The sequence below is a fragment of the Oryx dammah genome, unplaced genomic scaffold, assembly GCF_014754425.2.
Source record: "Oryx dammah isolate SB20612 unplaced genomic scaffold, SCBI_Odam_1.1 HiC_scaffold_2, whole genome shotgun sequence".
NCBI lineage: Eukaryota > Metazoa > Chordata > Mammalia > Artiodactyla > Bovidae > Oryx > Oryx dammah.
Genome location: NW_024070186.1, coordinates 40,279,561 through 40,304,851, shown reverse-complemented (window position 1 = coordinate 40,304,851; position 25,291 = coordinate 40,279,561). Strand labels below are relative to the sequence as shown.

The window sequence follows — 25,291 nt, the reverse complement described above, 5'->3', positions numbered from 1 at the left end:
GGCAGGGAGACCAGTTAGGAGACTGTGACCATTCTCCAGCCAAGAGATGCGGTGGCTGGAAGCACAAGTCAGTCAACGTGCTGGTGAAGTGTTCAGGACACATTTTGCAGCTAAGAGCAACAGGACGTGCTGACAGAACTGGAAATCTGTGCCTGAGGAAACAGAACCAGCTCTTATCCACACCGCTAGTGACTTAGCTTCCCTAACGGACCGTCTCAGTACTCAGCTCGCTGGGCTGGGTGCAGGAGGCGCAGGCAACGACGACTTACAGGATAATTTAAAATGCGTCACACTGTCTCACTTACCCAAATTGGGATCAGTGGCCGGACGTTTCTTAATTTTCGCCTCAGAAATAGCAGAATAATAGGCACACGTCATCTTGATCAGCCATGTTGCTCGAACCATTGGCACTGAATACTTCGCTAAATATGCAAAAACATCTTCTTTTTTACTAAGGATGGGAACCTAGAAAGAAATAAAGTATTTATAATCATCCCATATTATGTTCATCACTAGGCCAGCCTAAAGAAAGGGGAAGTGAAAGAAAAAGACTCTTAAGTCCATGCTGACTTTGAGAAAGTTATTCTTGATGGATTTTCAAATGGCACATATGGTTTTAAAAAAATAATAAAACATTTTAAGCAAATTTTAATAAAAAAGAATTGACACTATGTTTAGCACACTGGTGGGACAGTTCTGTTGTGCTTTCTTATTTATAAAAACAAATTATTTTCAAGCTCTCGGATGCTGAAAGCTACTCCTCGCATCAACAATAGAGGGAAATAATTTCATGACAGTCCTCCAAGGAGTTTAATCTCAAAATTGGAAAGGACAGATCATGAGAAAAGCTATCCCCACTCTATATCTTATTGAAGGGCATTTTTGTATAAAGCTTTCCAACTGTAACATTTCATAAGAATGAAAATTTCCAGAAAGCTTCTAAAAGAGCCTTTAGCCCAAAATTTTAAATAGAGGCTAAAATGATGGCTCAGTGAATCTGCCTAATAAACACAGCGCTAGAAATAGCTGGGTAATTAATTCACTGGTTGAAAGTGGGCACTTGAGGCAGTTAATTATTTCTTCCAGACCACAAAGGTACTATTTAGCAAATTAGTATCCCAATGTACTGCTGAATGGCTTGCAAGAGTTAATCCAGTCTTGTAGAATTCCTCATAAATACCCTAGGAAGAGCCCATTCATCTATACATATCTATCCAGTTTATGAATACAGGGTAACACAGTGGACAAAGGGCACGTTGGCTACAACGCAGCAGTTTGGGAAAAGTGAGATGGAGAACCAGGTGTTGTCCCACCCCCAGCCCCCAATAGCAATGAGTACCTCTGTGTTTCATTCCTGGCCCTAGTCTGTGTGATTAAACCCATCACTCCCAGGCTCTTCATGTATGAATGAGATAAACTGACCCTGTCCACTTCACAGCAGGGTGAGGAGGATAAAGCAAAAAAATTACATTTATCAAAATTATGACAACTTTCATTGCTGCCAGTTCCAAAGATATCTCCATGCGCCCCAAAGTATTCTCAAGCCACGGATTCTACCCTCTCCTAAGAAAATTTTGGAAACCACAATTATGAACATCACTAGCCCTGGTTTCTATGCCCCAAAGTCTTGCTCGATTTTTGTCTTGAAAAATCAAAGCTTCAAACCAGCTTATTTATTCATATAGCATGGCATTTTTCTTAGACAGTGGATTTTTTGCATTATACATATGCTACAAACTTGACAACTCACAATCTTGGTACAGTGTAATCCTAGAATTAAAAAGTAGTTTTTGTATATAGCCCTTCAAAACAAGATCTTTTGCACCTGGTTTTTCCCAAAGAATCGTCAAGCTGCTCCAATGATGAAGGAAAGCTGCCTGGTTGGACCCTGAGATGCAGTGTGTCCATACACTGTATTTTATGGTCAATGTAACAGACTTCTGACCGTGTACTATTCCTGCCGTGGTTGCTGACTTTAGAACGTAACTCCCATGAGAGAGGCAACCGCATCGCACACCACATAACTAAAAAGGAGGTGTAAAACGTCCTCTCTGTGGATCACAGCGAGACATTTTAACAAGAAAATTTCCTGAACATTTAGCTTACAAGACACATCTTTCAGGGAGCACAAGGCTTGGGTTTACTATCATTTAGGCGGGGGAGAGGAAAAGCACAAGACCAGACTGCTGTATTTTTCACTGGGACAGACAGTACAGTATCAGGGAGTTAAATTTTAGCTGTCAAGGTCAGGTTCCCCGCTAGGTAAGATGTACCAAAAGACTATATATCATATATAAAATCAAGGCCTAAAAATAAGGCAAACGCAAAAAGTAAAGTTAGCACCTCCATAGAATTATTACTAATAGTATCTTTATAGAAGCCTAAAGGATTTCTTCTGAGCAGCAACTGACAAGGAGGAGTGGGGGGGAGGGGTACATTTTGATCATGCGAAACGTTTAGATGAAAGCTGAGTCTTCCGTGAACAGCACAAGGCAAACCTGTAGCTCACTGCCCTTGCTGGCAGAACCCTAAGAAAAACGGTTGGCTCAAGTCAAGGGCTTTGGAATTCAGAAGAACATATGTGAAGAAAGTTATTTAATTAAGGAAGAAAACACATTTTGATGGTTTTGTCAAATTTACAGTTTGGGCCAACTCAGGAAGGAAAATATGTTTACACTGACTGAAGTATGACTTCCTACAGAGATGGATTCCATTTTCAGCCAAGAAACCATCTGACTTCAACTTGTAGCTGAACCCAGGCAGGCACCGGGCAGCTGTTTGGTTTCTAAATCAAGCTGGAATCGCATCTAAGTACCAAAAGAAAAGTAAGACACTGAGCAAGTGGTGGTCTTCCACCGGCCAAAGGGCCACCCTTGTATCACCTTTCCCTTCGCAAGCTCCTTAACATCCGCATTCCCTGTTTGCTGGGCAGTGATAGAGGCAAAGGGAAATTTCTGAGACCACAGCAATCAAAGTCATCGGAAGTGAAACACATCATTCCTAGTGAGCTGCGCCAAAGGCTAGAAGGATATCCCCAGAAGCAAGAAGTCTCCTTTTCCAAATAGCTATGACCATGATCGAATTAAGAGGCTTTTTGTAAGTCATTGATGACCTCTCTGAGGCTAAACACCTGGGGTGCTATGGAGCTTTACAGTAGTAGAAAACCAGGTCTGGAAACTTGATCCCGTCCCATACAGGAAAACTATTCTGAACTCTAGATCAGAGCTGGAAGATGACTCAGGATCTTAACAGGAAAATGAAGGTCTTCTGTACCAAGCCACCTCACAGATAAATATCAGAAATTAAATAAGGTGTATTTAAACTTCCTAATATGAAGGAATATGTGGAGAATGACATTTTCTACCCAATTCTACAGAACCGTCACCATCTCAGGAGGATGAAATGCTGAGGAAGGGATAGGAAAGAATTGCTCTTGAAATGCCCAAGAAGTGAATAAGTCAAAGTATATTCAACGGTTTTACAAAGAAAATATATGTTAACTTTGCAAAGAGAATTAATGTCAGGGCTTACCTGAGGGACACCTGACTTGGCCAGAGGCAGCTCCTAATAAAGAGAGAAGAACAGTGGCTAATACACTGCACCACGATTTATTGCCCTCCATAAAGATGAGAGGCCATTATACCCCTAAAGCAAGGGCATCAATTCCTCACCAGTATTTGCCTACAGGAAATATCCCCAAAAAATGCATTCCAGAAGCTTACAAAAAAGGCAAACCTAAAAAGAAAGACATCAGGCTGGCTACATAGGAGTGGAAGGTACTAACCCAAATGGAGGGTATGAACTATTGGTAGATAAACATCAAGTATTGAAGGATGGCCTTTGACTTCTGTGGCCTTCAGATACAATTCACATGCCCCTGTGGGCCCACGTGATAAATGCTGAACAGTGGAAAAGAAATGCTATGTGGTTCAGCCTGTGTTGAGACAGAGGCACTCCCTGAGCAGCGAGAGGGGGTTATGCTGATGATTGTGCTCTGCAAGGACTTACAGTTGCCTTTAAGCACTAGCATCTATGAAAAGCAACATGATGCTCTGACATTAGGGCAAAATGAAGCCAATGGGAGCTACAGGCACTATTTTCAAAGAGTTGCTTTAGAAAACAAACAAGTAAATACACAAAGGAGCTCTCCTCTCACCTGAGCCTGCACCAAGCCATTCGTGAAAATTTAAGAATGGAAAATGGGCTCTCCTGAAACTAAAGGGTTTCAGGGGAGATGATAAAAGACCTGGGAATTATTTGAAAGGTATGTAAGAAGTCAGAGATCAAGACTAACAGGGAGGTTTCTGGCTCTCATCTAAATTTCAAAGGACGTTTTATATTATTGGGACTATAAGATTGTTGAATGTGTGCAGTTATTTCCCATTTGAGGAAAATGATCAAAGGCAAAGATCCTAAAAGAAGCCTCCCTTCCCTCCCTCCACTCCCCCCTCCTCCAAAAAGCTGGAAACTATGAATAAAACTGCCCCATTTTTGTTCTGAAACTTTTTCAAAGATGTTCTTCACGCACACACAGAATCACTAGCCTTTATCTCACTTGTTCAGAAAGAGACTTAGGTTAAAAATTTGGATGGATGCTTTTCAAGACAAGGAAATAACATTAAAGCGAGGGTTTCTATTCAGTGCATTTTGGACAGCATGGCCTAAGAAAACTGAGAATGTAACAAGAATAAATGAAGTCTCACTGCCTGTCCTTGACTTTAAAACCCTGTCTACTGTATCAACAGCTTCCTGTGTGGCACGTTCAGATCTCCAGATGTCCCTGGCAACAATGGCACCAAATGCCACCAAAACGAAGGGCCAACAGCCTATGAGCAGCACACACCTGCCACTAAAGCTGAGTTGCGGAGAGAACTGGGGAAAAGAAATATACACTTCAACGTTATCCCAACAGTTTCATTTCTATAAGGCCACAAGGAAAACGATGCAAGAAATACTTAAGTACCTTTTTTGCCAAAATAGCAAGTGGTTTATTTCCTGCTAAGTCAGAGAACCAGCTATGAATCGCACTCTGGGATCGAGCGGTAACCAGCCAATAATTATCTTTAGCATTAACTTGTGGTTTCTTCTTTCCGGTGTCCTGGAAAGTGTTAAGCTTTAGCTTCTCAGCTAATATGCTGCTAAAATAAGCTCCGATCTGTGGAAGGGAAAAAAGGAAAAAGGTTAAAGACAAAAAGCAAGAATGTTAGTAATGTACATATTAGTATTTTATTTGTATTAAGTGAAAATCTTCAAAGAGCCCATCAGAAAATAAAAGAGGAATTTGAGACCTTGAAGCCAGGAGACGTAATTTCATTACACTAACATAATGCAGAAGCTCCCAGAGCACCTTTGTTTCACTACTCACAAGCAGTTTGGGGAAAAAAAAAGCACCTTTGAAAATCTCTGTAAGATAAAATTAATTACATACTGAATAAATTTCAAGAGAAGGGGTTCTGCTTTAATCTTCAGCTCTATGTCTTTTTCATAATACACACCCGTTTGGAGAGAATCTTTTTCCTGTGAGGTGTTGCATACAACAGCAGAACCTAGTAATCATACAGTAATCATTCTTCTCCTTGTTTTATCTTAATAGCATATATTTTTGGAAAGGAAACTCTGTATTTACACTCAGTGCCTTAAAAAAAAAAAGAGAGTCTAGAGAAATCTAATTTAAATGGCAAATTACAAAAGGTTCAATTAAATTAAATATTCAACATTTTTGATTGAGCTGCCAATTTCATGAGTACAGGCATTTCAAGAGAAAGCTAATATTACTTGCTCTGAATGGAACAAAGTAGCAAAGGGAGCTTCTGTGAATGACTAACATTTTCAAATTAACCACGCTTAAAGAGGACAAAGGAAAGAGACAGGGACAAGAGCGGAAGGGACTGAGTAATATCAAAAAACTCAATGAATCCACAGAAAACCTGTTGGAATTTCCAAGAATCCTATCACAGCATCACATTGTGTCCTCTGGAAATTCTGTAGTACCAGGATGTGGACAACAATTTCTAATAAATACCTTCAATAAGGTTAGCAGAGAGCAGCAACTATGATTAAAACAAAATGCCTACCATGCTGCAGCAGGATAAGAATCACTGCCTTGGTTAATGCTCACAACTCAAATGAACCATTCGTCTATAGGCTGGAGCACAGTTGGAAACAATTAGCCAAGTCTATCTACCAGGGTGAATAACTGGTACAACTTTTCTAATGTGAATTGGTATCTCCTATTCCTTCAGATTGATATACAATGAAAAAGTTTGTTTTGCTAAGTTGATGTAATAAAGGCAATAAAAATTATAGTAATTAGAAAAAAAAGAAGTCTGAACTTTATTTTTCTTAAACAAATTCATAGTATGGTTTTATTTTTTAAGCAAAGTGTGCAGAATATCCAGAGAATAAATCAAATGCAAAAATTCAACAAAAAAACAGTAGTTTGAAAATAAGCAAGTTTTTCAAGCAGTATTTGGTCTTTGCACCAATGACACGAAACCCCTACCTATGTAGATTGTTTTATATTTAAAAGATTCTTTATTTGCAATTATGTATGAGCAGTTTAATCAAAATAAAGGCATAAAACAATTTTAAAGTAGTCTGAGAACTATCAAGAATATCCACAGTGATCTGAAGAGACTATTCAATTAAACCAGGCCAATCATTAAAGAGCTTTGCAAAAATTATGTTTTAAAAAAGTCTGGGCAATCTCTTGCAATTATACTCTTTTCTAAGTATTTAATAATAGCAATGGAACACAGGGACTGTATATACGTTTTAGTTCCTAACAAACTTTATGAACAATTTAATAACTGTAAGCAAAGTCAAACTTCCCAAAAAACAAGCTCAGAGAAAATTCATGACAGAACTCAAAAATAAACAAATAAATAAAAACATGACCATACATTTAATTTTATTCTAACAGCAATATATTCACATTATTCCAAAATCAAAGAAAAAAAGTTAAGAACCTCATTCCCAACTCCCAATGCCTGCCTCCAAGTAACCACCTTGATTAGTTTATGTCTTTCCAGTGTTTCTTCATGCGTGAATACACACAAACACACACAAATATATTTTTCTCTTACCTACACCTCATTATGTATACGGAGCAAATCTGAGAACCTTCCTTCCATATTTGAGAGCATCCTCATTCATTTTCACAGACACATAATAGTGTACTGTGTGGATACCCACATTGTATCTAATTAAGTCCCTGCTGATGGACATTTAGAGTGTTTCAAATTTTTGCTATTACAAATCACACTGAAGTGAACAGCCTTCCCTACTGAATATTTCAGTTGCCAGTTTAGCAAATTACATATGCTTGTGTATACATGTGTGCATATAAAGAGATCTGAAATAATACACAAACTTTTAACAATGGTTATCTCTGGTTAAAACAAAACAAGAATAGAAATTCATCTGTATGCTTGATTTCTTTTTATCTGAATGCATGCTTTTTCAATTTAATGAGTAAAAGTATTTCAATATTTGAAAACAGAAATAACTCAGAAAGGACAAAAAAACAAAACTTAAAAGAATACAAACAGAAACAGATAAATCTATCTATATATCTAATTGTTAACATAATTACACAGAAAAAAAGACTTAATTCAAGAAACATTTTTAACATAACACTGACTACATTTTCTTAATGAAAATGAACTTGAACTTAAAGTTAGTCTAAAGACAAAAAGCATGGTAGAGGAATTGTAGGCTTTACAAAATTAATATTGCTGTTGGAATGACACTGGTATAATTTATTCTGGAACTTTTTATGTATAACTGGACTCAGTGAGGACTTCCCTGGTGGCTCAGATGGTAAAGTGTCTGCCTACAATGTGGGAGACCCAGGTTCAATCCCTGGGTCAGGAAGATGCTCTGGAGAAGGCAATGGCACCCCACTCCAGTACTCTTGCCTGGAAAATCCCATGGATGAAGGAGTGTGGTAGGCTACAGTCCATGGAGTCGCAAAGAGTTGGACACGACTGAGCAACTTCACTTTTTTATGTATATTGTAAGACAGAGTCAATGAATAAACAAGTCGATGTTGCTGGGATCCAGGGTTCTCAATTTGAGAGAAAGGAGATACAGTGATGGAAAGGGGACAAGTAAGGGAAAAAACTCTGTGGTACCTGCATTAGAATGGACAGATGGGAAGGAGGGAGGCAGGGAAGGAAGAAGGAAAGAAATCTGTCATCTCTGTCCATTGAAAGGCCCTAGACTTTGCACCCGGAGAAGGCAATGGCAGCCCACTCCAGTACTCTTGCCTGGAAAATCCCACGGATGGAGGAGCCTGGTAGGCTGTAGTCCATGGGGTTGCTAAGTCAGACATGACTGAGCAACTTCACTTTCACTTTTCACTTTCATACATTGGAGAAGGAAATGGCAACCCACTGCAGTGTTCTTGCCTGGAGAATCCCAGGGACGGCGGAGCCGGGTGGGCTGCCGTCTATGGGGGCGCACAGAGTCGGACACGACTGAAGCGACTTAGCAGCAGCAGACGCTGCAACACTAGTGGCCTTGAGCAACCCAGGCACCAAGATCTGGGCTGGGGCAGGAAAAGAACAAGATGGCCAATGTTATTGTGTCAAATGTGAGGAAATGATGACATGAGAGAGATGTGTCAAAAAGGTCCAAAAACTAGGTTACAGTTGCCCCCCCGGCCAAATGTGAGACAATGTGCACATCAAAAAGAAAACTGAAGAGAATACAATTGATTTTAAAGAGTTCAGGGGTCCAAAGTGAACCCCTTAAAATGCAGTGCCCTTTACAAAAGAATGCCAACTATTAAACATACAAGGAATAACAACTACAAAACCAGCATTTTTGCTTTTGCATCCATCAGCAAAATAAATCATTTGGCAGGAATCATCAATTGATGCTAAAAATCATAGCATAAAATTGTATTGCTGAATAGGATATTCACATGGTCTCAAAGCAGCACCCTGTGGAGATTCCTACGAGGAAAAGATGACAACTTTTGCAATGGAAAGAGATGGCAGACACCAGCTTAGGTGATCAAACAGTATAACCAATAATCAGCAAACTAACACTGCACATCTCCTGATATACAGTGTAGTCTTCTTAGCAAAACTACATAACCTGAATCTTGTCAGGAGGAAATAACCAAACAAACCTAGACTACAGTACTAGACAGTAAGAGAAACAACTGGACTCAGTGAGGAAACCTGGAGAGCAGTACTGCACTGGATTAAAATAGGGTTCAGAGACACACCAGCCGAAAGCAAAGCGTGACCCCTGATGGGACCCCGGGGCAGGGCACCATAAAGGATACCTGGGGGAACTGTGAATGTGGACCATGGCTTAAATAACACAGATGTATCAACATTAGTTACCAAGGGTCTCACGGACATATTTTCAGAAGTTTTAGGAAACGATGAGCATTACCTTTGATGGGTTAATTACAATATTTCTAGCTGAGCCATGTTCATCTCCAGTAAAGGCTGGCTGATTGTTGAAGCCTTGCTTTACGTTCACTGCGGTAAGTTCATCCTGTTGGAGAAAACGTACTGATTAGTCCCAAGGATGTAAAAGCTCCAACTGAAGCCAGTCTCCTGCAGCCTGAGGAACAACAAACTTCACGATACTCTTGCTGAACACTCACCAAGGAAAGCAGAAGTAGGGGTCTAAAAATCAATACATAAATGTGCAGAGAGAGAAAGCAAAGGTGGCAAAATGTTAACAACTGCTGACAAAAATTTTTCACTAACAAATTGGAGAAAGAAAAACAAAGCAACCCCTTCTCCCATAAACATAAAATCATAGACTCTAAGCTAGAACTGCTTCTAGAAAGCCCACAGTCTGACTCCCCGTCTCTTGCCAGCCCCTATGCTTATCTCTGTTCAATATTCCGGAAAATTGGCTCACTCACTCAAGTATCCAACACCCCATAACGAGTTCAAGACAGAAATGAAGGGTTCCTAGGCACAAGACTTGTGCTAACCACACAACACCACAGGCCTGCAACTGAAGGAACGTTTAGAGCTTGCCAAGTTCTTTCATATATTTTGGTTCACTTCATCTTTACCAAATCTGAGGCGGACTTGTGTCTTCATGCCCATTTTACAGATGAAAAAAGTGAGGCTAAGCTAGTACAATAAATGGACAAAGCCAGCACTGAAAGGCCATCTTTTCAATCCTAGACTAGGAAGAGAAATTTCCATGACACTATGCACCAGAGTACACACGCCACATGAAAATGTGGTCTAAAAATACACAGCCACAATTCTTATCCTTCTTAAAAAGATCTCCTACGAGATAGACATAGGAAAACTTTCCCGACCAAGGTCACAGCACATCAAAAATAGCCCAAGGCATTAAAAAAAAAAAAAAAAACACGACCTTCCCCTGCCCATATCACTGTTACCGAACTAAATCGGAGTTCCCGATACAGACGTGAAAGAATAAAAGAGAAAAGATGGAGTGAATGAAGCTACCTTTTGCTCCTCTCACTTCAGGCCACGAAATAGTCTCAGTGCCAGCTGGGTTAATGGTAGCCACAGCCCAAGAATGAGAACATACACTTAATTCTTCCCAAATAATTGTTCCATGTGTAAAATTAAAACAAACAACAACAAAACTGATCAAATCACTGTTATGATTAGGCAGGAAGCCTTAGATCAAAATCATTCCTGTGAGGTCCCCTCAGGTGAGAACGGGGGTCTGCTGGAGTCCTGCCACGTCACCTGACTTAACTGCATGAGCTCCGCCTAATACCTCGGCCAGCCCCAGTTTTGGTGGGCTGGGCTACTTCCCTGGTGGCTCAGAGGTTAAAGATTCTGCCTCCAATGCGGGAGACCTGGGTTCGATCCCTGGGTCGGGAAGATCCCCTGGAGAAGGAAATGGCAACCCACTCCAGTATTCTTGCCTGGAGAATCCCCTGGATGGAGGAGCCTGGTAGGCTACAGACCACAGGGTCGCAAAGAGTTGGACACGACTGAGCGACTTCACCTCACCTTCAGAAGACCCCACCAGAGGAAACTGAGCTCTTAGGTAATCAGGTCTCCTTCCAGCACAAAGGTCGCTGGAATCAGGATCTGCACAGAAAATGAACTGCACGTTCGTATCAGAAGACATCTTAAGATGCTCCTGCATTTCCGAATTAATTATTTGGAAATCTAGGGCAAAACTACATAATGCAAATTTTAAGTCAGAAAGGTGTCAGTCAACTGAAATAAAGCAAGCATGCTAAAAGGATTTCTGCAGTCTCAGAGTCTAAGGAAGAAGGGGGACGCATCGGGTCGTGAGGAGAACAGGACAAGGAAATTGAATTCTTATCTTTGCTTTACCATCGGAGTAACACAAGAAACACTAATTGAGTAATAGCATATGTTTTCAGGAAAGATACCTCCTGGCTTAATTAAGAGGAAATGTGTGAGGCTTTCAGGAAAAGATGCTAGCTAGCTACTTGTTGTGACTGACTGCTAACCACTGGCCTGGACAGCCATGTCTGTCTGTCTCTCACACACATAATCCCCAGAAGGAAGAACATGGAACCACGGTAACACGTCTGTCAGCCACATCAGATTTTCCTCAAACTCAGATCCATACAGGTACTGCTGGGAAGCCTGAGTGCTGAGAATTTTCCAATCCTGCATTCAGAATGTCACAAAAACGCATCCAGAATCCGGCCACTCCTCACCACCACCGATGCCTCCCCCAGGGTCAGGGGCACCATCATCCCAGGCTTGAACACTGCAGTGGCTCCTAACTGGCCTCCTGGCTTCTACTCCTGTCCCCTGAAGGCCACATTCAACACAGCAGCCACAGGGAGCTTTGCAAAACTTGAGATGGTGACCCTCCTCAAAATCTGCGATAACTCCACACCTCAGAATGGGAGAAGGGGCCCCATGAAGCGCTACAAGTCCCTGACACCTCTCAGACTTCATCCCTGATCACCCTCTCCTTGCACACTCCTCTCCAGCCACACATCTACCCACCCTCCACCCCCGGCCAGCTCCTCAAACCTTCCATTGGACCTTCTCCCGCCTTGGGGCCTTGTGCTGTCTCTTCTCCCTGGGTCTTCTCCCTCCCTCTTCTCCCTCTGTCTCTTTCCCCTGGTTTCCACATGGCCAACTCCCTGACCACCTTAAGTCATGTTCTCAATGAGAAATGTGATGACTGTATTTGAAATCGGAACTGCTCACCCCATTCCCTTCACCCTAGCACTCCTAATCTTCCAACAGTCCATAGCACTTACCACCTAAAATCCCTGTCCTGTCTGCCACCCCCGCCAGCAGGTAAGATCTGTGAGGACAGGGGTCTTTATCTTGTTCATAAACAATCACGCCAAAGAATCAAAGAATCATGCCAAGAACCCAGAGCAGTGGCTGGCACAGAGCACACAAAGGCACTCAATACAGATTTGTTGAAAGAATAAGTAAGTGCATGATAACCTGTTTTGAACAATTAATGTAAGCATACTGTGACTCACTACCCCATGAACTTGGGGTCCCTAATTCTGTTTGGATTTATGACTAGAGTCACTTCACCTCCCAGAGCAGCAGCACTGTCCTAAAGGCAAGTAGTTCTAAATGCCCCTTTCCCCCAAGTCTGAAATGAAATTCATAGACAATAACTTTTTTTTTTAATCAATGTAATGCCCTCACTCTAAAAAAAATTTTTTTAACGACAGGAAGTTATAACAACATAGGTACTTGAAAACCCTGAGGCATGCGCCACTGGACCTCCACCACCCAAGGCCGCTGTGCGGGCCCCACCTAGGCCCCCTCTCAGTCAACTCCACAGATTCTCCAGGCAGTTCATTTGGAGAAGCGGGCCTTAAGAGTTAGTAAATGTTTGTTCCTATACCCAGAATCAACCTAATGCAGCCACCACAAAATGCAGACTGATACAGGTGGTCTGCATTGCCATCTCAAATTATCAGGAACAGCATGGTGTAAAGTTTCTGAAATGGAGAAAACACGTGGTAAAAGTTTCAAACTAACAAACTAAACTCTTCTCCCAATATATTAAAAATGCAATAGTTACATTCCTCAGAGATTCAGTATATACTGAGTGTACAGATCCCTGGAGGAGGAAATGGCAACCCACTCCAGGATTCTTGCCTGGAGAATCCCTTAGACACAACAGCCTGGCGGGCTACAGTCCATGGGGTTGTAAAGAGTCGGACACGACTGAAGTGACTAAGCACGCATGCACGCAAGGGGAATGTGTATTATAATCAAGCAAAAAAAGATCATATGTAGATTCCCACCTGGGAAAGCGACTTCGAAGGTTTGTTGGTAATCTGAGAGTCCAGTGCAGTGAAGGACAATTCTTCATTGAGCCCGACTGTCCACACTGAGGACACCTGGCCCCACCCACTAAACGGCAATGACTCCTGCATCACAGCAACTGCCAACACCTGCCTCCAGAGTGCCGCAACACCCCGGCTGAAAACCAAAGTGTACTGAGAGGGACTGCTTTTAGCGTTTAAAGCCCTGCCTCTGAAAAGAGGAATCCAGATTTCAGAAACACGGAGTTTCACACAGGCCCCGCTCCTACTACAACACCAGGAGATTGACAACTGGACGTCCAACTCCAGCCACTGCAGGGCCCCGTGGCCTCCAATTGTGTTACAGGTGAAGGCCGTGCTGACCCCAGGGTAAGGATGACCGAACTGGAACCACAAACAAGAGGGAAGGGAGAACCCAGGCTCTGCCTTCAGACTGTCTGAATTTTAACCTCCAACTCCAATTAAGAGTGACTCAATCCCGTGCTCTTTGAAAACCTAAAGGGGTGTGTAGGGTGGGAGGTGGAAAGAGATTCAAGAGTGAGAGGGCATATGTATACCTATGGCTGATTCACGCTGACATATGGCAGAAACCAACACAAAATTGTAAAGCAATTATCCTCCAATTAAAAATAAATTTTAATTTAAAAAATATATATATAAACCTGAAAAACAAAAGTGACTCAAAGCAAGCTTTGGAACTGTTTCTGGGTCTCAGTTTCCTCAATTGTGAAACAGGGATAGTATGGTTTCCACTACTATTACCTCCACATCCCAGCTGAGGAAATAAGAAAGATCATTTTCTGGTTTAGAACGCAAAAGAATCCACGTTCCCACCCACTGCAAATGGCCAGCAATTAGTATTACTGCTGTTGTTGGGTCCCATTTCTGCTTCAGGGAAGTGATAACCTGACAACCTGACAACCTGATAACCTCCAGTCAAGCACTAAGCAATGCAGAAGGTTTTGCTTCAGAAATTAAAAGGACCCTGGCCTTGAGCAGCACATGGTTCTCAAACTTCTGCGAGCAGCACATGGTTCTCAAACTTCTGCGAGCAGCACATGGTTCTCAAACTTCTGCAAGCATCAGAATCCTGACGGGTTTGTTAAAGAACAGCCACTGCCTGGGCCCCTCCCTGGGCCCCTCCCTGAGACTCTCCAATTCAGGAGGTGGGGGAGGCAAGGGGTCAGGGGTTGCGGAGGGAGGCAGTGCCCAAGAATCCGAATTTCTCATAGCTTCCTAGATCAGTCACGCGGATCCAGGGACTACACTTGGAGAACCACTGATGTAAATATTTGGAGTTCATGGCTTTCTAGAAAACCAGGGCCCCCATGTCTGGCAAGAGGGCTGCACTCAACCACTGGGAAGAACCTGGGTATTCCCTCTTAGTTCAGGAACAGGAGATCCCTGGTCCAAATTCTCTGCCACACACCCCTCCTACTGCAAAAGCACACACACACAGCTACACACACACACTCATCCAGGAAAAAAACCAGTAAGGAAGGTTTCTCTTTCACTCCTTTAACTTCTCCTAGACCCATGAATAAAAACACCAGGGCTGATGGAGGAGCCTGATGGGCTGCAATCCATGAGGTCGCTAAGAGTCGGGTACGACTGAGCGACTTCACTTTCACTTTTCACTTTGATGCACTGGAGAAAGAAATGGCAACCCACTCCAGTGTTCTTGCCTGGAGAATCCCAGAGACGGGGGAGCCTGGTAGGCTGCCGTCTATGGGGTCGCACAGAGTCAGACACGACTGAAGTGACTTAGCAGCAGCAGAGTACTCAGTTCTATCAGGAAGCACACAGAGCTGAAACAGAAGCCTGGTGGGCACTTCTGTTAAAAGTTTAGGTCAGCTTCCTAGAGAAACTAAGGGAAATGGGTAAAAACCACAACGTCACAACTAGAACATGCTCTATGATGCTTTTTCCCCTAAAGTTTCTGAAGAGTGAAAGTTGATGGCAGGAATCCAAGCAACCGGTTCAGAATAAGATTCGAATTCCAGAGTGTTTACTATTGTTGTTTGTATAGTTGTTTCTCAAACTCCAGTAATGCAGCAACATACCCCCTTTAAAGGAAAAACATTCTCTCTGACCCCAGGACGCGTGAAGAACCCAATTTGGGAAAATGAGGTAGGACCTGGATACTTAATGGCCTTAGGGCAGCACTAAGAGATTCAGAACAAGATGTAACATGTGTTATATGAACTCAAACTACAAACTTTTATGACACTTTGCTCTGAAGATGTTTGCCAAATCTAATCAAGTAAAAATAGAAGAGAGAGTGTCCAGATTTTAAAACAACATGCCTCAAAAATCCCCAAGCCAGGGGACACAAATAGCTTCCTCTTGCACTAGCCTTGACCCTCTTCAAAGATTTCTCTAAATAAAAGAGGATAACTGCCAAAGTCCTGACCATGGTCCTTACAGAGACTGAAACTTGTTTTACTGCACCTAGTCAACAATTCTCAAAAAAAAAAAAAAAAAAAAGCAGAACCACCAGCTACTGCTTTGCCTATTCGAAAAGCTGAGACAACTAAAGCCCCCAGCACTTGAGGACACACCCAACCATTAATCAGGGTCTTAGTGGCAAACCATTTTCAGTAAAAGAACTCTTGTTGTTGTTCAGTGTCTAAGTTGTGAATGACTCTTTGAAACTCCATGGACTGCAGCACACCAGACTATCTCCCAAAGACTGCTCAAATTCATGTCCATTGAATCGATGATGCTACCTGACCATCTCATCCTCTGTCGCCTCCTTCCCCTTTTGCCTTCAATCTTTCCCAGCATCCGGGTCTTTCCCAATGAGCCAGCTCTACTGGAGGTTAAATTTTTCCCCCTATACAATGTGGAGGATAAAAAATAAAGTGCCAACCATGAACTCTGAGTTTTAAATGTTTTTATCATGAACTGTGGTGCTGCAGAAGATTCTTGAGTGTCCCTTGGACAGCAAGGAGATCAAATCAGTCAATCCTAAAGGAAACCAACCCTGAACATTCACTGGAAGGACTGATGTTGAAGCTGAAACTCCAATACTTTGGCCACCTGATGTGAAGAACCGATTCACTGGAAAAGACCCTGATGCTGGGAAAGATTGAGGGCAGAAGAAGGGGACAACAGAGGATGAGATAGTTGGCTGGCATCACCGACTCAATGGATATGAGTTTGAGCAAATTCCAGGAGACAGTGAAGGACAGGGAAGCCTGCTGGGCTGGAGTCCATGGGGTTGCAAAGGGTCAGACACGACTGAGCAACTGAACAGCAGCAGCAGCAGAGGCAAACACTGCTCGTACATGTGTGAGCCCTACTGTCTACTTAGCCAGGAGACAACACTAGCTGAGAACACGTGCTCACAGTCCAGCCTGGTGGCCTAGAGCAGGGGTGCACCAGGCCAGGCTGCAGAGGGCTTCAACAGAAACCATCTTTAAAATAGGAGTGGTTCAAAGTTAACCTCAACATGGAGAAAGGAAGACTCATCCACCACATCACTGCCTTCAACTAAAATGATAAGCCTTCGATAGGCTGAAATTCAAGTTCTGCTTGCTTGGAAATGTTTATTTCCTTTTTATCATAAAGTGGATATTAATTTTTGCATTAAAAATGAGTAAGATGGGATGGGAGGTGGGAGGGAGGTTTAAAAGGGAGGGGATATACAGTATACCTGTGGCTAATTTCACGTTGATATATGGCAGAAACCAACACAGTACTGAAGAGCAATTATCCTACAATTAAAAATAAATTTTCTAAAATGAGAGGCAGAGGTTTTCAAGAATGTCACATTTTTCTGTGTGTACATAGAAAAGAATGTGTAATCAACATCTAACACCATAAAAATAAATTTTATCTAAATTTAAAAATAAATAAAATGATAAGGCTTAAAAAAAGTTTAGGAGACCAGTTCAGTTCAGTCACCCAGTCGTGTCTGACTCTTTGTGACCCCATGAATCACAGCACGCCAGGCCTCCCTGTCCATCACCAACTCCCGCAGTTCACTCAGACTCACGTCCATCGAGTCGGTGATGCCATCAATCCATCTCATCCTCTGTCGTCCCCTTCTCCTCCTGCCCCCAATCCCTCCCAGCATCAGTCTTTTCCAATGAGTCAACTCTTCGCATGAGATGGCCAAAGTACTGGAGTTTCAGCTTCAGCATCATTCCTGCCAAAGAACACCCAGGACTGATCTCCTTTAGAATGGACTGGCTGGATCTCCTCGCAGTCCAAGGCACTCTCAAGAGTCTTCTCCAACACCACAGTTCAAAAGCATCAATTCTTCGGCGCTCAGCTTTCTTCTACCCGTACACTATTACTGACCATATACCGTATGCTATATATTACATCCCATGGCTTATTTATCTCAAGGATTTTTAAGAATGTAGAGAAATCCTGAGACCAAAAAGTTGGAGAACTCCTTAATCTAAAAGAACAAGCTCTAAAGTTTATGTCTTGCTCCATGAGGGAAGACAAGTTGCCTAAGATTTCCAAGAATTCTTCCTGCCCTACAGCATAGGATGATGATTTAAACTGCCTTGTTGGGTTATTCTGAAGATTAGGTGGTGTGAGCTTGTGTAAAACTCTTAGCTCAGTGCAGGGCACATGAGGTCTCAGAAAATATTAGCCATCAGTGTTATTATTATTGCTATGGCTACTACTATTACAACCACTACGAGGATTATTATTCCCTCTTGGCAATGTCTTTTACTCAGCTACTAGGGGATTTAGTCTTTGAACTTGTTAAATGTTCTTGGGCCTTTGTAAGGTTGTTGTTGAATCACGGCGCCAGGGATTCTTGGCCCCCGGAGGAGAAGAATTCAATCGGGGGCCAGAGACGAGGCTTGATCGTTCAGAGCTTTTGTGTAATAAAGTTTTATTAAAGTATAAAGGAGATAGAGAAAGCTTCTGACATAGGCATCAGAAGTGGGTAGAAAGAGTATCCCCTTGTTAGTGTTAGCAATGAAGTTATATACTCCCCAATGAATCCAAAGAATGTCTGGAGGTTGTAAAGACCTCACCAGGCCTACTCCCATAATTTACATTTTAAGATAACAGAATTAGCCAGAAGATTTAATCCAGAGACTATCCTCAGGCAGAACACATTATTGTTATATAATCCTTGCAAAGAGCAGGTCTACTCCCGTAATTTACATAATTAGCCAGAAGGTTTAATCCAGAGACTGTCCTCAGGCAGGATACATTATTGTTATATAATCCTAAGGAATGTAGGGAAGGAAAAAAAAGTTTGTCCTTTCTTCCTCCTTCAGAATTCCTGACCCCTTTCTCCTTGGGGACCCCTAGGCTTCTTATCAACCTAGGAAATGACTTTACTTGCGGTTTCCTTCACCCAGAATAGCTTTCCTACCTTTCTGTCCAGCAAATTCTAGTACCCAGACACAAACAGAAACAAAAGCCTAGAAACTGGCCCATGTTCACACAGAAGGCCAGCGTTCACTGTGCAGTTTTGTATTTGACACTAATAAAAAATCAGACCTTCAATACTTTGGGTGAACTACTAAGGCACCCGTAAATCTTGGGCATTTAATCTTGAACTTCAGAGAACGATGTTATTTTTTGGATCACTTTCAGAGCAATCTTTTAATTTCAGTAAGTGTTTCATCAGGAAAGTGAGTATATTTTGAGTCTAGTTTGGAAATTGGCTAAGTTATTTCTCAGTCAAAGGTGGGGAAAAGTCAGTTTAGCACACTTTTCAATGACCATCATAAAAGCAGATAATAAATGTGCACATACATGTGTGCACACATGTGCACACACAGTTAACCTCCTCCAGACTTCTCATCCACAGCACAGAACACGTGCAGAGACGTGCGACTGCCTCCATCACCTACTTGCATCTAACAAACTAAATCAGTGACTGTCAATGAAATGCCCCACAGATGACAATGCTGCACAAGTAGAAAAATGTGCCTCTGTGGACTAGTCAGACGCGCTGTGCTTAGCCAGGGTCTTACTTCAAACCAACAAAATTTTTAAAAACAGCTTTATGGGACTTCCCTGGAGTGGTCCAGTGGCTAAGGCTCTGCGCTCCCAATGCAGGGGACCTGGGTTTGATCCCTGCTCAAGGAACTAGAGCCCATGTGCTGCAGCTAAAGATCCACTAAAGATCTGCAACTACAAATGCCAAATAAGTATTTTTTTTTAATACCTTTTTGATTATTTTCCCTAGCTTTGTCCACCTCTCTCCCAGAAGAGCATTCTCTGTGTGCAGGTCCCATTTGAAAAGTAAGGCTATGATAACACCCATCACAGCCCAGATTCAACAGTCTTCAGGCAACACTTTCTGTTGTTAGCAGATAGATGACCCAAGAGATGAGGGAAAAATCTTTCTCTCCTCACACCTCAACATTAGCCAGCTTGAGGTGCACTTCTACCAAAACACATCTCACATCTAGTCCTTCCTTTACAGGAACACAGCCGTCTCTCTAACTGTGGCCGCTGGCACAGCAGGCCAGGCCGCTGCTCTCACGCCTCATACCTCCCATCCCCACCCAGGTCCAGACCTTGCCTGAGCTCAGCCTGCCCAAAGGATCCTTCTGAAACAGACTGCCTTTTTTGCACTCCCCTTTTTCAATAGCCTCAGAGGCTTTCCTTTTCCTCCCCCTCAGAAGCAGCTAACGAATGGAAGCATCTGGCACCACCTTCTATAGATTCTCAATAACCTCTGTGGGCCTTCTCTGCACCTAACTCCAGCCAGGACTCAAACACACAACCTGCTAGGATGGGCTTTAGACACCTCGAACAATCGAGCTCCACACCCCAGCCTCGCTCCCAATCTGAGTGTTGAATCACAGAGGTCTGAGTTTGAATGCAGAGCCCTTACCTATCGCAGAGAACAAGATAAACTGACCTCTCTGCACCTCAGTCGCCTCAATCAAAGTAAGATAAGAATAACTCACAGGGCTAAGGTCACATAAGATAAAAGGCAGAGTTTAGCACAGTGCCTGGCCTCATATTAAGTGCTCTGTAAATGGTGGTTACTGGTATAAAAAAATACAGAGTGCTTTTTCTTCATATTTTAACTTTCCTGTGATCTACTTGACTATTATATTCCTTGCCACACACATTGTCTTTTCCACCTCTAAGCCTTGCCTAATGCCATTCCTATCCCCTGGAGTATATTATGCAATCTTTTGCCTTCTTCGAACCATAACCCAGGGCTGCCCTGCATTTAATCACTGAAGTATACAGTAGTGTGCTCAGTACTGGGGATTCCATAGTGAGCAAACTGCAACTGTGATAAAGGCCCCAAGGAGAAGCACCACCTGCTCAGAGCACACTCGATAGAGGCTTACGCTAATCTGAAAAGTCAGAAAAAAATTCCCTGAAGAAACCACCTTTGCATTTCGCCTCGGAATGTGAAATAGGCGTTAACCAATTTAAGAGTAGGACTCAGCAAAGCTGACATTCAGCGGGAAGTGATACAATATTAACTCTACAAAGACCCTGAAGAGTCAAGAGATGCATACTGTAATTTCTAGAGCAATCACTATAAAATAAAATGTGAAGCGGTAAGCTAAAATGTCGATAGGTGAATTTAAATTATTTTCAACAGAAGTTAATAATCCTGAAGTAAAATGGCAAATAAACCCAACCACATCAATAATTACATTAAATGGTAATGAAATGTTAACAGGCTATGATTCCAATTAAAAGGCAGGGATTGTCAGGATGGATAAGGAAACAAAGCCCTGCCATATGCTACACCTTAAATACATTAAGACAGATAAGGTGGCAGTAAACACATGGGAAAAGATAAGCAACATGCAAATGATGAACAAAAGAGGGCTAGAGTGGCTATATTAATACTGGACAAAGTAAACTTCAAGATAGAAAGCATTTTCAGAGATAAAAAGGCACATATCGTAATGATAAAAGGGTGAATTCATCAGGAAGACATAACAATCACCAGCATTGTGCGTCCATCAAGAGCAGAGGCAGGAGAAGCCTGTATGAGGTCTGCAGGCCTAGGAAAGTGAAAGAAAGAATGGTGTCAGGGCAAGGGCAAGAGAGGCCCAGGTGTGAAGTGAGACTGAGCAATGGGCGGAGCACACAGGGTCTTGTGGACCCAGTGAGGGGTTTCTCCCTTTACAAGAAGAGTAAAGGGTTTTTACCCACATGTGTTGTGCGTGCTTAGTCGCTCAGTCGTGTCCAGCTCTTTGCGACCCTGTGGACTCCAGCCCGCCAGGCTTCTCTGTCCGTGGGGATTCTCCAGGCAAGAATACTGGAGTGGGTTGCCATGCCCTCCTCTTTACCCACATACCTACAGTCAATTAACCTTCGACAGAAGAGAGAGTATATACAATGGGGAAAAGACAGTCTCTTCAGTAAGTGGCACTGGGAAAGTCAAAAAGCCGCATATAAATCAATGAAGTCAGAACACAGCCTCACACCATACACAAAAATAAACTCACGATGGCTTAAAGGCTTCAACATTAAAATATGACACCATAAAACTCCTACAAGAGAACACAGGCAAAATATTCACTAACATAAATCGAACCAACATTCTCTTAGGTCAGTCTTGGACAACAGAAGTAAAAACAAACAAATGGGATCTAAATCAAACTCACAAGCTTTTACACAGCAAAAGAAACTGTAAACAAAAGGAAAAGACAACTTTAGAAGGGGAGAAAACATTTGCAAACAATGCAAAAGACAAGCGCTTCACTTTCAAAACATACAAACAGCTAATACAACTCAATAACAAAAAACAACCCAATCATAAAATCGGGCAGAAGACCTAAAGAGACATTTCTCCAAAGAAGACTTAGATGGCCAACAGACACACAAAAAAGAGGCTCATCAGTGCTAAATATTAGAGAGTTCAAAACTACAATGAGGTACCATCTCACAGTGGCCCTCATTAAAAAGTCCACAAATAAATACTGGAGAGGATGTGAAGAAAAGGGAACCCTCCTACAATATTGGCGGGAATGTAAATGGGTGCAGCCACTATGGAGAAGAATATTGCAGTTCTTCTAACAACTAAAAACAGTTTCCATATATCCAGCAATCCCACTCCAGGACATATTTTCAGACAAAACTATAATTCAAAAAGATAAATGCAACTAACACAACACTGTTAATCAACTATCTTCCAATATAAAATCAATTTTTTTAATATATACACTCATCCCTATGTTCATAGCAGCAATGTTCACAATAAACAAGACATGGAAGCAACCTAAACGTCCAATGACAGAGGAATGGATAAAGAAAATATGATATGTATACACAAAGGACTATTACCCATAAAAAAGAATGAAATAATGCCATCTGCGGCAACATGGATGAACCTAGAGATTATCCTACTAAGTGAAGTAAGTCTGAAAGACAAATTACCATGTGATATCATTTATGTGTGGGATCTAAAACATGACAAAAGAACTTATATATGAAACAGAGAGAACAGATCTGTGGCTGCTAAGGGGAAAAGGGGCGGGGGGAGGGATGGGATTGGGAGTTGGGATTAGCAGATGCAAACAATTACCTGTAGAATGGATTAAAAACAATGTCTTAGTGTATAGCACAGGGAACAATATTCAATATCCTTTGATAAACAATAATGAAAAAGAATATATATATATAATATGCATAACTGAATCACATTGCTGTACAGCAGAAATTCACACAACATTGTAAATCAACTAACTATACTCGAATAAATTTTTTAAAATATAGAGTAAAGGATTTTATGCAGTGGGATGACATCATCCAAACGAAATAAATCCACAGTGTGGACAACAGATTAGAGTTTGTCAGGCCAAATAGGAGGCCCGGGGGCAAGGTGACTGGGACCAGTTAGAGGCTCCCTTAAGAGCCAAGACATGAGATGATGCGAGCTAGGACCAAGATGGCAGTAACAGTGGTGGAGAGAAGGGAAGGACCTCTATGAGGCTACTCAACAGGACTTTTGGGGACATGGAAGATGGAATGACAAAGAGTGAGGCTATCTATCAAGGATGTCTCCTGGATTTCTGGGATAGCAAGAGAACTTAAGACATAACACAGCAATGACAGGGGTTTTTTGGAGGAAGAGGAGCAGATCATAGGTTCAGTTTTAAATGGAACTTCGAGATATCAGGCCAAACAAGATGTTTCTTATAGTCGCTTAGAAGTCTAGAGTGCAGAAAGGTCCTGGCTGGAGTCGTCAACTTGTGAGTTGTCTTCATTAGGTAGTAACTGGAGCCTGGGGTGGCCAAGATCATCCAAAGAGAGGGTGAATGAGAAGAGACAACAGCCTAGAACAGACGCCAGGGAACACCCAGTTTGACTTCATGGCCAGGTAAAGAAGGCAAAGCTTTCAAAGGAGCCTGAGATGGTCTGGCCAGAGAAGAGAGAAGGAAACCAGGAGTGCTTTAGCTCAAAGCTGAGGGAAGGGACCTCCCTGATGGTCCAGTGCAGGGGACATGGTTTGACCCCTGGTCCAGGATGAGTCCACATGCCACGGGGCAACTAAACCCGTGTGCCACAACTACTGAAGCCCGGGCCTAGAGCCCATACTCCACCCGAGAAGCCACCACAATGAGAAAGCACCAGAATGAAGAAAAGTCCTCCCAACTAGAGAACACTCATGCAGCAAAGGAGACCCAGCGCAGCCAAAATAAACAAAGGTTAAAAAAAAAAGCGGAGGGGACACGCTGCTTCACCAGGGGAGGGAACAGCAGGCACAATGTGGCTGCTGGGGCCCAGAGAGAGGGCTCTCTGGAAAACGAGGGCAGAAGCCCAACAAAAAGGAGCAGAGGAAGAAGCGGGAGGTGAAGACGACACTGAACACACAGGATGCTTCGGGGAAGCTTTGCAGAAAGAGGTGGAGAGAAATGGGAAGGTGGGAGTAGAGGGGGGGTGAAGATGAGGGAAGCATGTGCATGTTTGGATGACACAGAGAATCCAGTGGAGGGAGAAACTGAAGATAACAGGAGATAAGCGAGGTGGTGGACAGGTGGACGTTGTTGAGAAAACAGGAGGGGACCCAGAAGGAAAGGTCCAGTACCAGACCAACCGGGGACAAGTGCAGGAGGGGTGAGAGACAGGCACTGAACTGTGTACCCGGAAAAGACAGGTCAAAGTCCTAACCCCCATACCTGTGACCTATTTGGAAATAGGGTCTATGCAGATAAAATCAAGTTAAAGTCACGCTGAATTAGGGTCCTAATCCAACAGCCCATGGCCAGGGTCCTCACGAAAGACACAGAAGGAAGATTAATGGAGACAGAGATTGGAATTATGCTGCCACAAACCATGGAAAACTTGGGGCTACCGGAAGCTGGGGGCTTGCAGTGATAAAGAATCTACCTAACAATGCAGGAGACACAAGAGACACAGGTTCAATCACTGGGCCAGGAAGATCCCCTGGAAGGGGAAATGCCAACCCACAATCCCATATTCTTGCCTGGAGAATCCCATGGGTGGGGGGGCCTGGTGGGCTACAGTCCAGGGGGTCTCAAACAGTTAGACACAACTGAGTGACTGAGCGCACACACACGCACCGGAAGCTGGAAGAGGAAAGGAAAGGAGGGAGAGGACAAACTCCCGTTGTTTTAAGCCATCCAACTTAGGGCAGTATTCTGTGCCGGCAGCCCTAGGAAACTAAAATGTACATGCAGGGGAGGGGCGAGGGGAGAAGAGAAGCTCTGCTCTATTCTTCATGGCAAGACCACCCTCTGAAATTGTCCTTGTCATTGGAAGCACCAAGAGGCTACAATGCAGAGTCTCAATGGCTGAGAAAAGCAGGACATCCCAGCCCCCCAGCATCCCAGCAACGGGTACTGATTCCTGTTGGATCTCTTCTAATTGACTTGAGAGCTATTTGAGAAGTTTAGAGGAAAAGGTAGGGGGGTAGGGAGCGAGAAGGGTATGTGGTCTGTTTCCCCAGCTCAGCCAAAATGTTTGTGAGAGAGGGCACTACCACCAGCCTCCTGAACAGAGAGCCAAGGAAGGGGCCAGACTGACGTGGTGGGGGAGGCAGGACTCCCCCTAAAAGTCAACCTAGCGTCTTCCCCGCCCCTACACACATCTCTG

The 25,291-nt window shown here is 42.8% G+C and overlaps 1 protein-coding gene across 1 annotated transcript in view; it reads right to left on the bottom strand.

Moving 5' to 3' along the window:
* LOC120858679 (mediator of RNA polymerase II transcription subunit 12-like protein) overlaps positions 1-25,291 on the bottom strand; it is a 114,046-nt gene that overhangs the window by 69,067 nt on the left and 19,688 nt on the right. Inside the window, exons 2-4 of the mRNA XM_040234900.1 lie at positions 9,412-9,516; positions 4,964-5,155; positions 306-465 (exon numbers count right to left, since the gene is read on the bottom strand). Coding sequence (XP_040090834.1) covers positions 306-465; positions 4,964-5,155; positions 9,412-9,516 — 457 coding nt within the window. The remainder of the gene's footprint in view (positions 1-305; positions 466-4,963; positions 5,156-9,411; positions 9,517-25,291) is intronic.